This window comes from Lutra lutra, chromosome 13 (genome assembly GCF_902655055.1).
Source record: "Lutra lutra chromosome 13, mLutLut1.2, whole genome shotgun sequence".
Taxonomy (NCBI): Eukaryota; Metazoa; Chordata; class Mammalia; order Carnivora; family Mustelidae; genus Lutra; species Lutra lutra.
The window spans coordinates 87410597-87427457 of record NC_062290.1 but is presented as its reverse complement, the minus strand read 5'-3'; the positions used below and the strand labels follow the sequence as shown (position 1 = coordinate 87427457).

General features: G+C 47.2%; 1 protein-coding gene across 15 annotated transcripts in view; it reads right to left on the bottom strand.

Annotated features, from left to right (window-relative positions):
- Positions 1-16861, bottom strand: part of RALGPS1 (Ral GEF with PH domain and SH3 binding motif 1) — a 275034-nt gene that overhangs the window by 196874 nt on the left and 61299 nt on the right. For all 15 annotated transcript variants that reach the window (XM_047701132.1, XM_047701131.1, XM_047701141.1 and 12 more), the window contains one exon: positions 11645-11695. In XM_047701132.1, the coding sequence (XP_047557088.1) occupies positions 11645-11695 (51 nt within the window). The remainder of the gene's footprint in view (positions 1-11644; positions 11696-16861) is intronic.

The following is a 16861-nucleotide window of genomic DNA, read 5'->3' as shown; positions in this document are numbered from 1 at the left end:
CTAAAACCAGAAAAAGATACTTTACATGAAAAGAAAAATATAAACCAATATTCCTCATGAACACTGATACAAAAATTCTTAACAGAATTTTAGCAAATCGAATCCAACAATATACAAAAAGGATTCTATGTCATGACCAAGTGGGGTTTATCACAGGAATGCAAGATTGGTTTAACATTCAAAAATCAATCATGAGTCCCACAGAGAGAAGCCCGCTTCTCTCTCTCACTCTCCCTGCTTGTGCTTCCTCTCTCGCTGTTTCTCTGTCAAATAAATAAAATCTTTTTTTTTTTTTTTTAAAGATCTGACAGAGAGACACACAGCAAGAGAGGGAACATAAGCAGGGGGAGTGGGAGAGGGAGAAGCAGGCCTCCTGCTGAGCGGGGAGCCTGATACTGGGCTCGATCCCAGGACCCTGGGATGGTGACCTGAGCCAAAGGCAGATGCCCAACGACTGAGCCACCCAGGTGCCCCTAAATAAATAAAATCTTTAAAAAAAAAAATCAATCATGCAATTCTCCACAGTAACAGACCAAAAAAGAAAAATCATGGTTATCTCAACAGACTCAGGAAAAACATTTGATAAAGCCCTATATCCACTCAGAAAAATTCTTAGCAAATTAGGATCAGAGGGGAATAACCTCAACCTGATAAAGGGCAAATGAAAAACATACAGCTGACAGCTAACATCATCCTCAACCACGAAAGACAACTTTTCCTTCAAGACCAGAAACAAGCCAAAGATATCTGCTCCCACCACTTCTAACCAACAGTATGGCCAGCAAATAAGGCAAGTCAGGGAAATAAAATCACCTAGTTTAGAAACAAAGAAATAAGACTGTGTGGTTCACAGAAAAATCATCTGTGTAGAAAAGTCTACAGAACCTACAAAAGAGCTAGTAGAATAAGTGAGTTTAGCAAATTTGTAAGATATAAGGCCAATTAAAACATTTCTCTATTTCCATAAACTAAGAATGAGCAGTTGGATTTTAATTTAAATAAAATAGCATTAACAGCAGCATAGAAAATGCAGCACTTAGGAGTCAATCTGACAAAAGATGTGTAAGATCTGCACACTGAAAACTACAAGATTACTAAAACAAATTAAAGAAGATCTAAATGTGTGGATACACACACTGTGTTCCTGGTTCAGGGGACTCAGTATTGTTAAGATGTCAACTGTCCCCAAACTGATCTACAGATTCAATGTGATCATATTCAACAGCAGGCATTTTTTTTTTTTTTAAGATTTCATTTACTTATTTGTCAGAGAGAGAGAAAAAGAGAGCACACAAGCAGGGGGAGCCCCAGGTAGAAAGAGAAGCAGGCTCCCTGTTGAGCAAGGAGCCCGATGCGGGACTCAATCCCAGGACCCTGAGATCATGACCTCAGCTGAAGGCAGATGCTTAACTGACTGAGCCACCCAGGCGTCCGAACACCAAGCATTTTTGTAAAGCTAACAAGCTGATTTTTAAATTCATATGGAAATGGAAAGGACTAGAATAGCCAAGGCAATTTTGAAATAGAAGAATACATTTTAAGAACTGATTCTACTTGATTCCAAGAAGACCGTGGAGAGAGTGGGAAGGGAGAGAGGGATTGCAATGAGTGTAAGGAAACTTTCTGGGGGACAGGTATGTTTACTGTTTTAATTTGATTGGTTTCACACATATATACATACAAACTTATCGAATTCTTGGCTTTATTTATATATATCCATTACACCTCAGTGAAGCTGGAAAAAATCTCATTCAGTTCTCATGTCCAATTTTTGAGGTAGTTATATTATCATCTCCATTTTAGAGAAATGAAACTGAGACTCAGAGACAGTAAGTGACAGGTGTGGTCACACAGAAGCACACCTAATCCTTCTCACTCCAGACCCCAAGCTCTTAAGCTTTGGGCCATATAGGAGTACTTTTCTATCTGCCTCTCACTCGTTCAACAAGTATTGACAATATTGATCCTATAATGTGGCACCATGCCGGAGCACATAGGGGGCTCAGTGAGTTAAGCATCTGCCTTTGCCTCCAATCATGAACTCGGGGTCCTGGGATCGAAACCCATGTTAGTTCCACGCTAAGCGGGGAGTCTGCTTCTCCCTCTCCCTGTGCTCACTCCCTGCCCCCGCAACTCATGTTCTCTCTTGCTCTCTCCCAAAAGGAAAAAAAAAAAAAATGTGCCTGGAGTAAAGGACCACAGCCGTGACACAGAGCATCCTTCCCTCAGAGAACCTGACACATTGCTGGCCCAAGGTCCCTCTAAGCTTGACTTATTAGCACTGTTGTTCCTTTTCTCCTTGCCACGTCCCTGACTCCTCTCAGAAGAAATGCCTTGTGAGTTTCTGCCACGCGCTGGGCCGTCTGCCTGGGACAGGCATCATTTCTACTTTACTGATATGGAAATGGGACAGGCATCATTTCTACTTTACTGATATGGAAATGGGCAGGAACTGGCACCATCACACAGCAAGAGGGTAGCAGAGCAGCGCTGCAAATGCAGACCTTCCTGCCCCTGAAGCTTAGGGACCTCCAGTCACATCAAACTGCCTGGAACCAGGCAGCTGCTCTTAACACACTGTCCACATGAACCTTGTTTTCCTTGCAGACAAAATCACAACCAGGCGCCAAGTTCCCGAGGATAAAAACAGCTGTTCACCAAAGGTTCTGCTTTATGTTATTAATTCATTTAAAAGGAAATTTAGTTTCTAACCAGCACTATTGTCCTATCCACACCCAAGAAGAGGGGAAAAATGAGTCTGAAGGTACAAAGTGTGGGTTTCATTGGATCAAATACACTGCTGGCCTATGTCTGCAGCCAGACCTGAGTCCTGTCCTGGCAGCTCTCCCCACCCTTCAGACAAGTGTTTTTCTGGGGCTCAGGGAGGGACTCCAACCCTTCCCTCCATCATGAGTGGAGCTGGGGAGAAGCCTTTTCTACTTGCTTCCACTGTGACAAGAAGTCACTACAATGGGGAGAGCAGCTACCAGGAAATGAAAAGCAAGTAACAAATGCCAACTCGGAGCAGTCACTGAGAGAGGCGGCTGCTCAGGCTTCCGGTGCGAACTTCAGCGCCAATGAGCCTCATGTTGGGAGCTCCATGCGCACATCTTGGCCCCAACAGGAAGCACCTGGACCACCCCCTAGGCAGTAGGTAGGTCCTACCTACTACCTAATTCAGTCTTTTGAACCCAGGGAGGCACTGCAGCACAGCAGTGATGAGGATTCAATAAGATCTTATCATTATCATCACTGCCACATCCTAAATGTATTAAGTAACATTGGGATCGGGCACTGTGCTGGGTCACAGGATATGCAGGGAATAGTATTGGCACGGTCCCCGTATCCTTGGAGTTTATAACCTAGGAGGCAGCCAGACTGGAAATAACTAATTATTCAAACTTTTAAGTCATGACATTTCAGTACAACCGTGAAAAGTGCTACGCACGGCAAGCAGGAGACCTTACGGCGAGCGTGAGGGGAACGCGCGCACCTCCCAGTCTAGTGCTCCCGGCTGCTCCCTCCACCTCTGCGGATGGATGGCAAGGCGGTGGGGGGCACATGCGGGAGCGGGGAGGCCAGGCCAGGGAGGCTCTGGGCCGCACGGAGCAGCAGGCTGGGGCTGGCTGAGGCTGGGAGGTCTGCTGCGGGCCCCTCACGCCACCTGGCCGGCACAGTAAAGGAGCTGTGTGTCCAAGGAGCAGTGGGGCGCCTCCGAGGGGTCTAGGCAGGACAGGGTCAGACTGCGGCTTTAGAAAGATGTCTCCGGTTGCGGAAAGGAGGTAGGGAAGCAAGATGAAGTGCGGGGATATGTGATCGGAGGAGTGGTGGCAGAGACCCAGGCCAGGCTGGGGTAGTGGAGGGAGATAAATGGTCTGAGAAAACTGCCCGGCATGTGACCTGAGAGAGGGGTTTTCATGATGTCATCGAAACCAATCTCCTCTTTACAAATAACCGCCTGCTGGCAACGCGCTTCGCTCCTCCTAGGGCCAAACACTGTGATTCCAAGGAGCAGCAAAGACACACAGGGTTTGTCTGACAGCCAACCCTGACCTCGGCTTTCTGGAATGCCCGCTTCTTCAGAGCAGGCGACCCGGCATCCAGACAAAAGGCCAGAGGGTCAGGTTCCTGAACCCACAGGCAGTGTTTTCCTGCGCTGCGAGGTGTCATGTGGCCCAGAGGAAATGGCTTACTTCAGCAGGGAGCCTTCCATTCCTACAGGCCAGCCCCTCGCAAAGCAGCACAGGCTGGTGGAGTCACGCTCAGAGGCCTCAAGCCCTGAGGCAGGAAGGATGAAGCCAAACCTCTCTAGAGTAAGTGCCCTTCAGGGAGGCAAGCTCTCTCCGGAGAAAGCCTCTTTGTCCCAAAACATTCGCTAATGCTGCTCCCTTCCTCATTCGAAGCCACCTGCCTTTCTCTCTCAGCCCCAGCTTCCCCCCGGGGCCACAGTGAGGATAGCAGAGGACTGCAAGCCCACCCAGACTAGCCCCTGCCTGCCCTCCCCTAACAATGAGCTCCTGGTCTGTGCCTTGAAACCTGGTGGCAGGTGCTGGTGACACTCTGGTCCCCTACCTCATGTGGCTAGTCTAGGCCCTCAGCTGCCTTCTGGGGGAGCCCAGGCTACCTCCTGGCACCTCCATCTCCCCGACTCGTTGCTGTCAGCACCCTTGCCTTTGGCTCGGGCCCATGGTCTCCTCCTCTCGCTCTCCAGTCATCAGAGCCAGGGGCATCCCTAAACTGGGTGGTGTGCCTTCTCGCCCCTGGGTCACACCATAACCCCGCCTCCCCGAGGAGAGACCTTCATCGTCCTCCCATTGCAGCTCCCCAAAGGCAGAGCCTCCTCCCATCAAGTCTCCAGAGCCTCCCCACCTCCCAGACCCTGCACTCTGCCATCATTCTCCCTCGATCACCTCCTGGCCTCCAGCTCGTTCTCTAACTCCAAACCAAATTGTGCTTTGCCTCCTGCTCGACCTCTGGTTCCTCACTCCTTCTTGAGTCTTCCAGGCCATCAGCCCTCTCTAGCCCTTCCAGCCTCCCTCCCCCAGGGTAAACATTCCTGACACCCCTGCTCTGCTTCCAGGCTCCCTGCGCCTCCTCCTGCCTCTGAAGCCACTTCCTCCGTCTCCTTCTCTCCCCACTGCCCTTCCTTCTGTTCCCTGAATGCACAGTCCACTCCCTTCTCTCCTGTTTCTTCTGGTCTCGGGCCTCACAGCTGCCTCATAACCAGCCTAACGCCAGGCTCTCTCTTCTCCGGGGCTGCCCCCCCCGGCCCCACACACACTATTGCAAAGCACCTAATTGGTCTCGAGTCTGGTTGGTTCTGTCTCCAGCACTGAGAATGAACTTCCTAAAATACAACCTGTCCATGTTACTCCCTTTTTGAAATCCTTCAGTGGATCCCGGAATCCAACAACGTAGAGCCCAGCTTCCTGCCCATCCCTACCACCCACTCTCCCTGACGTCTCTACATCCCCAGATACTTCCTGTCTACTCTTTGTTCACATCACTGTTCCTCCCTCTCACTGGATTGTGTCCGTGGCCCCTCATCTGTGTCTCTCCAGCACGCAGCCCAGCAGACTGATGAGTGAACGAGAGTGAGCGAGTGAAGGTCAGTCTACTACTGGGGCCTCTGGCAGTGGGGATGGCAGCAAAAACTGGGAAAAACACAGGCACACAGAGAAGCTTTATTTGGTACCACTAAGGCTCATTTCCTTCATACTCAGGCCCACTGGACACCCATCCACGTGCCTCTGTGACCCTGCATGCCCCCAGCTGCCAGTGGGCAAGAGAATGACACAGTGACTTCTGGTAAGCCCACATCCCTGGCAATGGGACCCTTGAGGAGCACAGAACTGGGAGAGCAGCAGGCTCGCCTTTCTTCTCTCCAGCCACCCGGCACCTAAAGTATTGTTAAATCTCACTAAATATATTATCCGCCTTTTCTTTTCTTTTTTTTTTTTTTAAAGATTTTATTTATTTATTTGACAGACAGAGATCACAAGTAGGCAGAGAGGCAGGCAGAGAGAGAAAGCAGGCTCCCCGCTGAGCAGAAAGCCCGATGTGGGGCTCGATCCCAGGATCCTGAGATCATGACCTGAGCCGAAGGCAGAGTCTTAAACCACTGAGCCACCCAGGCGCCCCTATCCGCCTTTTCAATGAGTTATTCACTCTGCCTGAAATGCTCTTCCTAATTCCCATCCCCTTTCCCAAACCACCCATAAAATACAGTCCATTTCAGCCTTCAAGGGTCAGTGCCAATGTGCCAACTCCAAGGCAGAGAGACTCTCCAGCAATGTCCGCAGGGTCCTGGGGCACCGCAGTGTGAATCTTCACCTAGACCGCAGCTTCACGAAGTCCCTCCAGGGACCAGGTTGGGAGCTCAGACCTCAGGGATTCCAGGAAGAGGGCTCTTACCCACTCCGCTATTGAAAGCCCAGCCTCCTCAGGGCCAGCTACTCTCACACGGAGGCTACTGTGTTCTGCTGAGCACAACTGCCGGTCTGTAACATTCACAGCCTCTTCGAACTGGGCACCAGTGAGGGCAAACAGCCACAAGCCATCAGGAACTGACAGCCTGCTACTAAGTTTTCACACACCCACTGTAAGGTAAAAACTGTGATTTCCCCCACTTTACACAAGATAATGGAAGCATAAAGAGAATGAACAACTTGTCCGAAGTCTGAACTCTTCAGGGTGGGGCCTGGCCTCACTCTTCATCCTGAAGAGTGAGGCCAGGCCCCACCCTTCATCCTGAAGAGTGAGGCCAGGCCCCACCCCTGGCTTTGTCAGACGAGCCCCTGTTCTCGAGCACCGTGCTGGTGAGCGGACCTACTGGCCCAGTGTGGACAGAGCCCTAGGTGGAGGGACGTGCAGACTGTGCTCATTTTCAGCACCTTCTAAGAACAGTAGGTCCCCCTTGATACTGCTCCCTGTTGACATCGAAACCAATGACAAAACCAGTTCTGAGAGTTCCACTGCCTCTGAGAAACAGCTGGGCCTTTAGTTCCATGGGCTGAGAGTTTGGGCATAATGACAGATGTGGGAGGGAATACTGGTGGGGACAAAATGCCACCCCACAAATGTACCACACAAGGTTGCCACCACCGGGACCCCTCAGGAAGGCCTCCTTCAGCCCGAGTCCCGGCAGCCAGGAATCCACCACAGTGGTGATGGTTCTGGGCCACCGCATAGAAGCTAAACCCAGCTGTGAGCCATTATGCTGTGAGGCTGTATCTGCATTAACTTGCCGGTGCTTGATAAAATTGGTCACTTGTCAGAGTCACCAGGGAACGGGGCAGTTATGGTTCTCTACTTGCTAACTTCCATTTTCCTTGTTCTCTGCCAGTTCTTAACTCACCGTCTGCCAAGCTTCTAAGCCCTGCGACGATGCTCTTGCAGTCTCCCTCGCAGAAATAAGCAGAAGCCACAGTTCTACCCTCAGTTATCAACAGCATTTGGAAACTGGAATCTTCAAAGGCTGAGCTCACCAGGCAAAACCCCTGTTTTGGGGGAAGCGGTTCCACCACAAAACAGGCACCCTGGTAATAATGTTCCCTCAGTTGGCCCACCCCCCACCCTTGGCAATGAGCCTAAACACAGCCAGATAACATTCTGCTCCTGTGCGTCTCCCATTCATTCCTTCTCCACTCGTTCAACAAATATTGAGTATCCACTGCGTTCCAGGCACTGGGATCGAACAGGGTCTCTCGGGTGGCAGGCTCCAGAGTCGAGGGAGCACAGCCCTCCTTTTCTGTCCTGGTGCTTCCAAAAGCCTTTTAGGGAAGTCAAGAAGGGGGGCCCACGTGGGTGTGGAAGTGGTACGGGGGAGGAAGATGAGAAGAAAAGGTACTGAAGACAAACAGAACTGCAAAGAAATGCTAAACTGCAATCCGTAGTCTGCTGGTTAACATTATACCAGTATTATCATTTTTAAACTACTGTGTGTGTGTATGTGTCTACACACACACACACACATATATGATGAGATAGTACAAAAATGCAATTATTTATTGTTAGAAACCAAAACTGTCATTGTAAAAGAAATCGTACAAAAACCAAAGGAGTTAAGCTCCCAACACTGTAACGTTAGATTTGAGTTGGAAAGATCAACATTGTGTCAGTCACATGCCAACAAGATGATGTGATATGACAAACAACCCTCAAATCTCAGAGGCTTACAACAGCAATATTTATTTCACACTCGGGGGTCGGTAGCAGGGCTGCAGTTCAGTCAGTCTCTGCTGGGCTCCCCGGGGCGGGGCCAGGTGAGGCTGGAATTCAGGCTCTGGGCTCGGTTCAGGTCATCTATGACGCACGCATGTGCGGACTCAGGCTAGACAAGCAACGGCCACCACGTATCACGGAGAGTTCCAGGAGGGCCGGTCATGCCTCTCACTCCCCAAGTGCCATGCGGTCACTTATGCCCAAGGCACAGGGCCAAGCCCAGAGTCAACAGGATGAGAAGCAGACACCACCCACAGGGAAGTCATGACAAGGATGAAGAGGGAAGGAAGAATGCGGAGAAAGAACACCACCTACCCTCATTATGAATTCCTGATTTTTCCTTTTATTTTTTATTACTTTTTGAGAGAGAGAGAGAGAGCGCACAAGCAGGCAGGGGGAGAGAGAGAATCCCAAGCAGGCTCCACGCTCAGCACACAGCCCGACATGGGGCTCAATCCCCTGACCCCAAGATCATGACCTGAGCAGAAACTACATCAGACACTCAACCAACTGAGCCACCCAGGTGCGCCAGGACTTCTCCTTTGAAAAAACAGGCATTTCTTCAGCCCGGGCCGCCAAAAGGGCCTAAAAGCAGCTGCAACCTCCTCTCCTGAGCGACCTTTCGCCCAGACTGTGGTTTCTGAATATTCATCTCCAGCAAAAGAAACCAGCACCCTGAAGGCACACCCGCTTCCAGGTCTTCAGCAGGAGTCGTATGACGTAATGTTGATACAGCTCGTGGCACCAAAGAGCAAGGAAGCCATCCAAACCAAGGGACAGCGCTAAGGGGATACAGGTGGTGACATGACAAGGCTCCCACTGGCTAAAGACAGGACAATTTACATATCAAAAAGAATAGTGGCTACAACTCACTGAAAAAGAGATGCCCGGTGCCTCTCTAACCCTACGGGGCACAGATGCACGTAGTCTTGTTGAACTTGTAACTGTCCTTTATTCATATCCCTCCAACTCTGGGGTGGCCCACCCACAACATGGCTGGCATCATCAAGAAAAAAAACTCCAATTCTCAGTCTGCTACCAACAATAACAACAGCAAAAAAAAGCTGGGGCAGCTCCCAGGATCCTCCTTTTAACCACAGTTTTGACAGTGACAATGAGGAGCAAACTCTTCTATTTTTAGCTAATATAGATCCAAGACATTCAAGTTTGGGGTTTCTCCAGATACCTCAAAGCAACCAGTTTTTAATCCTCATTCTCTATCAGAATCACCTGGTAACTTTCTACAAAATGGGGTTGTCTGGGCTCCAGGCCCTGACCCAGAGACCCAGATTCAACGCTTGAGGGTAGAACCTGGGCACCCCGTGTTTCAGAGGCCTCCAGGTGATTCTGATATGCAGCCACAATTGACAACCACAGATCCAAGCAAAAATCGTGAAAGCAAAACATTTCCACCTTAATGTCTTATCACAATTTGAATCAAGATATGTCTTGGTTGAGACACCTTACAAACCTCAGTGTCCTGGGGAAAAGCCTTGGTCTGCCCCTAGTCCCCACCATTTTCCATCCTATGATGAGCCTGAGCAGCCAGGCCAGTGTCCCTGGGCACACGCAGGTTCAGGATTCAGGGCTCATGGCGAGCAGGGCTCCTCTCTCAGATGCTCGGGACAAAGAATAAAGATCCACATGTCTAGGGGTGCCTGGGTGGCTCAGTGGGTTAAAGCCTCTGCCTTTGGCTCAGGTCATGATCCTGGAGTCCTGGGATCAAGCCCCACGTCAGGCTCTCTGCTCGGCAGGGAGTCTGCTTCCCCTCTCTCTCTGCCTGCCTCTCTGCCTCCTTGTGATCTCTGTCTGTCAAATAAATAAATAAAATCTTAAAAAAAAAAAAAAAAAAAAGATCCACATGTCTAAAGAGCTCCAGAGCAAAGCTCAGCATAGAACATGATCACAAATAACTTCAAGCAGAAAACTAAAGCAACCCTCACACAATTACACCCCTAAACGTCTCCAAGAGGTAGAGTTGTTTTATTTTTTTTTAATTAGAAAGACTGGGTAATCTCATGTTAGAAGATAACAGTAAAAGATTAGAAGTCAGCCAATTCAAAACAGCAAACATAGCTCTGCTCCCCAAACCTGATGAGCACAGCACACGTGCACGCGTGCACAGTCCTACAAATCACTGCCACGTCTTCGCATAAGTGCTAAGCGCAGCTAGAAGTACTAGCTTCCTCTTAATTTGCAGTAGGTTAGATGCCAGCTCTCAGAAGGCCTGGATCCTTTGTCTGGCTTTGTATTAAAATATGCTGCTTTTCTCAAAGCCTTAACAGCTACCATACTATGAGAGGAAGGGCTGCATGTCATGAGAGTTCTGGAATTCAAACCATGGTTGCAGCAGACACTTTCTGACTTATCACCCCACGTACAGCCCTCTTCTCTAACACATGCACCCCATTCACCAGACCGGGTCCCCTCGGCTGTGTTTGCTCATCTTGACCACATACTCCTGGCCTGGGTCGTGAGCCAGCATGAGTCATGTGGCTCCGCCGGGCTGGACTGAGAGCTGCTGGTCTCAAGTCTGGAAGGTGGCCTAAAGGAGGACCATGTAAATGCAAGCCCTTAGGAGCACCAGGTTGGACCACGTGAACAGACCAGAAAGAAGGCAGGAGAACAAAGAGAGGACAAAGCAGAGACAAGAGGCAGAGACAGCTTACGTCTCGGTTGGCTCTCCAGCTGCCTGAACTCCATGTTCATGGATTCCATAAAGTGTCCCTTTATCCCCATAATAAACTCCTCTTCTGCCTATTCAGCTACTTTGAAATGGATTTCTATTACTTGCCCAAAAAAAAAAAAAAAAAAAAGAACCCTAACTAAAACAACTCTAAAGCCTTGTTATCAACTACTAAACATTTCCAGGATATTTTTAAAGACCAAAACCAACTTTTTTCTCTCTATTGAATATGCTGTTTCTAAAAATGTACATATGCTCTTAATGTAAATATGTGTATATTTTGCTGTGGCAACTGGTTTCAAAATCAGAAACAAGGCGACCACCAGAATTTGGGATCGACAAAAAGAAAGCTCTCCAGAAAAACATTCCCTCACATCCCGTTCTCGACAGCGACCATTCTCGATGGGAGGAGCCTGGGAAACGGAATCAGTGCGGGAAAGCCTGGCTCAGGCTTGGACGCCTTGGGCACCACCTGCCTCTAGCCCTGCCAGAATGGACCAGAGCCACCGACATTCTCTGCAAAACCCAAACACCGGGCTCAAAGAATGAGCACCTTCAAGAATGAGAAGCTCCTGGATGCACTCTTTAACAGATGCACTCTTTAATACAGGCTTAAATCAACGATATGTTTATAGAGACTTCAAGAGAGAAACCAAGAGTCATTCAAACTTGGCTGACTAAATTTCCCCTTCCCAGCCACAGTGTTTAGAACAATTTGAAGGACAAAGTACAGACCTCCGGCTGGATGGCTTTAAACACAGGTATGTCCATTAACGTGATCTGGCTCTGCAACAAAAGAGAAGCGGCGTTAGAATATGCTGGAAATCAAAGATAAATTTGAATCCACACAGAGTAATAACACATTCTCCCTTGAAATAAAAATCAAGAAAGAACAGAATAAAAAATTTCTAAAATGCCTCTCCCATCCCTCCCCCCTCATAAATCCTCACCCCACACCCCTCTTTCTTTAATGTGAGACAAACTCCCAATTTGAGAATTGATGATAGTCATTTGGAGGGTGGGACTGAGATTAAGGGGAACATTTTTAGTTTGGATATTTTTGTCCTATTTGAGTTTCTGTTTCAAGCATGAATTACTTTTGTAATTTAAAAAAGTTGTAGACACAATATTAAAAACCAGAATGCTAAACAGAGACACTATTACTCTAAATTTAAATTTTAAAGAAACTGTGGCTTATAGAAATTGTACATTTCTTCTGAAGTCTAAGCCTCCTCTAAATTATACAGTAGAGTGCTACTCGAGATGCACCCTTGGACCAGTGCTGGACCGCAAACTATTTATTCCGCCAGCCAGCCCACAATGAGATAACTACAGAATTTGAGAACAAGCATTTGGGAACTTTTATAACAAATTGCCACAACGTTTTTGTTGTGTGTGTTTTTTTTTTTTTTTAAATATCAGTCCTCAACAGATGGAAAATGAAAAAAACTGGCCCTTTACCACAGCTAGCTTGCGAAGCACTAATGTTGTAAATATAGAAAATACACATCTAGTTAAAGGCTGTTAACATCGTTAGCTGCTCATCATGCAACAGTAAGAGAAAGCACCATTGCTGACAATCTTTTCTGGGCAAGGTGTGCACTGAGCTGACTGCTCATGATCTGCCCATCTCCATATGTCACCTGGGATGCCAGGTGTCAGTTAATAGACATGTCTGTGAGAGGCCAGGGAAAGGAGAACCAAGGGCATTTGGATGCCTCCTAACTCAAGCAGACACCCTGCTCATGGCCCACAGGTCAAAGGGGTTGCTGTGATGCAGTGGAACGAAGAGGGGCTCTGAAATCACCAGGGCTTGAGTGCGTGTCTGGATATCACCGCTTAACACTAGTAGTATGTTCTTTGACACGCAGCTTAACCTCTCCTAGTCTCAGGTGCCACATCTAGGGAATGGTGACAGTAATCCCTGTCTTATAGGATCCCTGGGAAAATTCAAGAGCAGAAGTGCAGAATGCCTGGCATCTGACAGGTGCTCTCTAGATATGCATGTGTGTGTGTATACACACATATATACACGCATAAAGAGCGTGCGCATCTGTGCACGTACATATATGCAGAGAGAGAGACAGAAAGACAGATTATCTGTCAGGTGCCAGGCATTCTGCGCCTCCTATCTTGACTCTTCACAAAGATTATCTATATACCGTGGACCCTTGAACAACATGGGGATTAGGGATGCTAACCCACCATGGTCTAAAATCTGCTTATCAGGATGCCTGAGTGGCTCAGTCAGTTAAGCAACTGATCCTTGATTTCGGATCAGGTCATGATCTCAGGGTTGTGAGTGAGATCAAGCCCTATGTCAGGCTCTGTGCTCAGCACAGAGTCTGCTTCTCTCTCTCTACTCCTCTCCCTCTGACCCTTCCCCCACTCACGTACTCTGGCTCTGTAACATAAATAAATCTTTAAAAAAATAAGATAAAGTCTGAATATAACTTTTGACTCCCCAAAAACTTAACTACTAACAGCCTACTGTTAACCAGAAGCCTTACTGCTAACATCAACAGTTGAGTGACACATTTTGTATGTTAGATGAATTATAAACTGTACTCTTACAAAAACTAAGCTAGAGAAAGGCAAATATTATTAAGAAAATCATAAGGAAGGGAAAATGCACTTACAGTACTGTATTTATCAAAAAAAATCTGTATATAAGTGGACCCACACAGTCCAAACCTGTGCTCAGGGTTCAACTGTGTGCACGTATGTTTCTATATTCATACTTCTACATCATTTATATGTGAAGTCACACAGATGGGCTCACGTACTGGCATGTGAACTTACGGTTCCTGACCAATACATGAACTAAGAAATAAGGGAACTGTTAATTTGTTTGAATATTCAAGCATCAAAGTTGCTCTTAAAGGAGGCTGTTACTTAAGTCAACAAATAGTCATGAAAAAAGTCTCATCTCAAGACTACATTAGAAAAATGGCAACACACACAGTACATCAAGTGTAACCACAATCCAGGGCTCAGGTGCAGAATTGTGGTTGCCTCTTGGCGTAATTTAAAGGTGGTCCAAGAGCACTGGATTCCCGAGCAGCACAGGATGCAGGCCAAAGCCTACCATCGTCAGGGCTGAGCAGGAGAGGGAAATAAGCCGTGCTTCTGCAGACAGCCTCTTCGTCCCCTCCAAGGGGCCAGCGCTGCCACTAACAGAAGCTCAGCAGAGCGACAGCAGAGGCACCAGGAATAAAGAAGCACTTGGGAACTGAGCCCTTCTACCTCTGGGTCTACTCCCCAGTGGCAAAGGGGGCAGTGGACATCATCACAAGGTGGATCTGGTCCTCGTAATCTGGTCATCGAGGGACAACTTAGGCCAGGAGGCCTGCAGATCTGGTGTCTGGCCCAGAGCTATGTCCCAGGCAGTGCAAACACACTGGCATTTCTCCTGCCAGACCCATGGAGATTGCTAGCCAAGTCCCCTCACATTTGGATTACTTCTGCCATCCTGGGGAACAGAAAGGCCTTGTGAAAACAGGAGATTCACGCTGAAAGCTCAGAAGGCCTTGGAAATCTCTGCCATGGTTCAAGTTTACTCCCGATCCCAGAGAACTAGCAGGATGTTTGCAATGTCATTTAGGACAAGAACCAAAAGTCTGCTAATGTGAAAATGAGAAAACTTCCTCTCCATCCTGCCGTCACTTCTAGGGTTTGCTACTGAATTTCCAAATGGTTTATTAAAATAGTGGCTTTACATTTCACATTTTTTGGGGACGGTCCAAGTTTCAAGTATCCTAAGTCCCTGTTCAGCCCCTAAGTCAGAATACGTATTCAGGTGTTTTATTCAAAATAAATGGGGCGCCTGTGTGGCTTAGTGAGTTAAAGCCTCTGCCTTTGGCTTAGGTCATGGTCTCAGGGTCCTGGGATCGAGCCCCGCATCGGGCTCTCTGCTCAGCAGGAAGCCTGCTTCCCCCTCTCTCTGCCTGCCTCTCTGCCTACTTGTGATCTCTGTCAAATAAAGAAATAAAATCTTTTTAAAAAATTAAAATAAAATAAACAACAAGAGAGGTCTCCAAACTTAAAATAGACTGGCTGGTCCCAAACACACAATCTGAGGGTTTTCAGAAGACTCTCCCACTTCTATCCTTTCAATTCTGACCAAAAAGATGCAGAGTCCAGAACAAGAATATGTCAATACATAGGTAAAATCACTGGATTATAAATTTCATGACATTTTACTACAAAGCCAAACACACGTGGAAAGGTTGACAAGCAGTTCTTCCCAGGAAGTGTAGGCACTCCAAAGCAGGCAGTTTTACCAGAAAGGGAGGATGTGGGTAGGAGTGGGAGCTTGAGGGAAATTAGGTCCCATCTCCCTTCACAGCAGCTCTCGGCCTCAGGAGATGACCATGACTGCAGGGGAGAGGCCCTGGCTTCCTGGAGAGAAAGGGCATTTCTGAGGGGCGTGGTGCAGCCCCCACAGAAATGGGGCCATCTTGTCTACCAGCAGCACTTGTCACGATGAGTTGTATGAAGTGTTAAATCTCTACATCCTACACCTGACACTAACAGTGCACTGTATGGTAACTAACTGGAATTTAAATAAAAACAAGTGAGCGAAGGAATGAATGAACAACGAAACCCGCCACAGCGAGGCACCCGTGCTTGGGCTGAGGAGCGCACTCATGAGCACGTCTCTCAATGGCTTCTCCTTCCACTGGGACGCCCAGTGAAGCTAGTCGTGCTGGAGATGGCTTCCGTAATCATAACTTCTCCCCCACCTCCTTCTTTCTTGTCCGGGGCCCCTAAAAATTCAGGCTTTTTAGGGAAATGGCCAATCTCCACATATGACAAAACACTTCTGCTGAAGGGAGAGACCTACTGAAGCACCTCACAACGTGGCCCCAAAGAAAGAGGTGGTTCTGTGTAGGTAAATGAAAGCTACGCAGTCAAAAAGGAAACAAAAAATGTTCCTGCATATGTTGAGAGTAGTGTTTCTCTAACACTGGTGACTAAATTCCCTCTTCCCAGCCACAACCTTATATAAAGGCTCTCAATCCCCAAATAAACAAACAAAGGAAGCTGTTGGCAAATTAGTGGCATATTTTATAACAGAAAATATCTTTAAATTTGCATTTAGATCACTCCACCAACGCCTGACCAGGAGGGCTCACGGAACAAAAGGCAATCAGCTCCAGAGATATACATTCCTACTTCTACTCCTAGAGCCACAGGAACCATGTGTCTGGCAAATTTAGAATCGTAGTCAAGGAAATGCAAATTAAATGGGAAGATGCCATTTGTCGTCCATCGGTGCCATCAGGAGCGACAGGACTAGGGACTGCTCTGTTCTTTTTGGAAAGCAATCTGGCAGTAAACCGTTCAAAAAGTTTTTTTTGAAAAGCCAAACTTATAAAAAGTTGTAGGAATAGAATGGTGGATTCTATAACCTTCCACCTAGCTTCACTAATTAACATCTTGCCACACTGGCTTTATCTCCATGTATGTAATTATACATATACATTTTTTTCGGGATCCACTCAAGAAGAAAATGCAGATATCATGACTCTTCACTCCTAAACCTTTCAGCATATTATTCCCCAAGAACAAGAACATGCTCTTACATAATGATAAAATTATTACGTTCAGGAAACTTACATTGCTACAATAGTAACATCTAATAGTACAGTCCACATTCAAAATTTGCTAAATATCCCAAAACTTTTTTATAACAATTTTTTCTTGATCCAAAATCAAGCATTGCATTTAGATATTATCTCCTAAAAAGTGAAATGAGCATACTATTGACACAATAATCCCTACATCTACAGAAAGCAGAGCACTGGAACACAAGGAGACTTTATATATAGATATACATTTAGATGCAGATAGAAAATTAGATGTTCACTGCACCATTATCTGCAGTAGTAAAAATCTGGAAACAATATAAGAGACCATGAGAAGGGGCTTGTTGAAAAAAAATATATA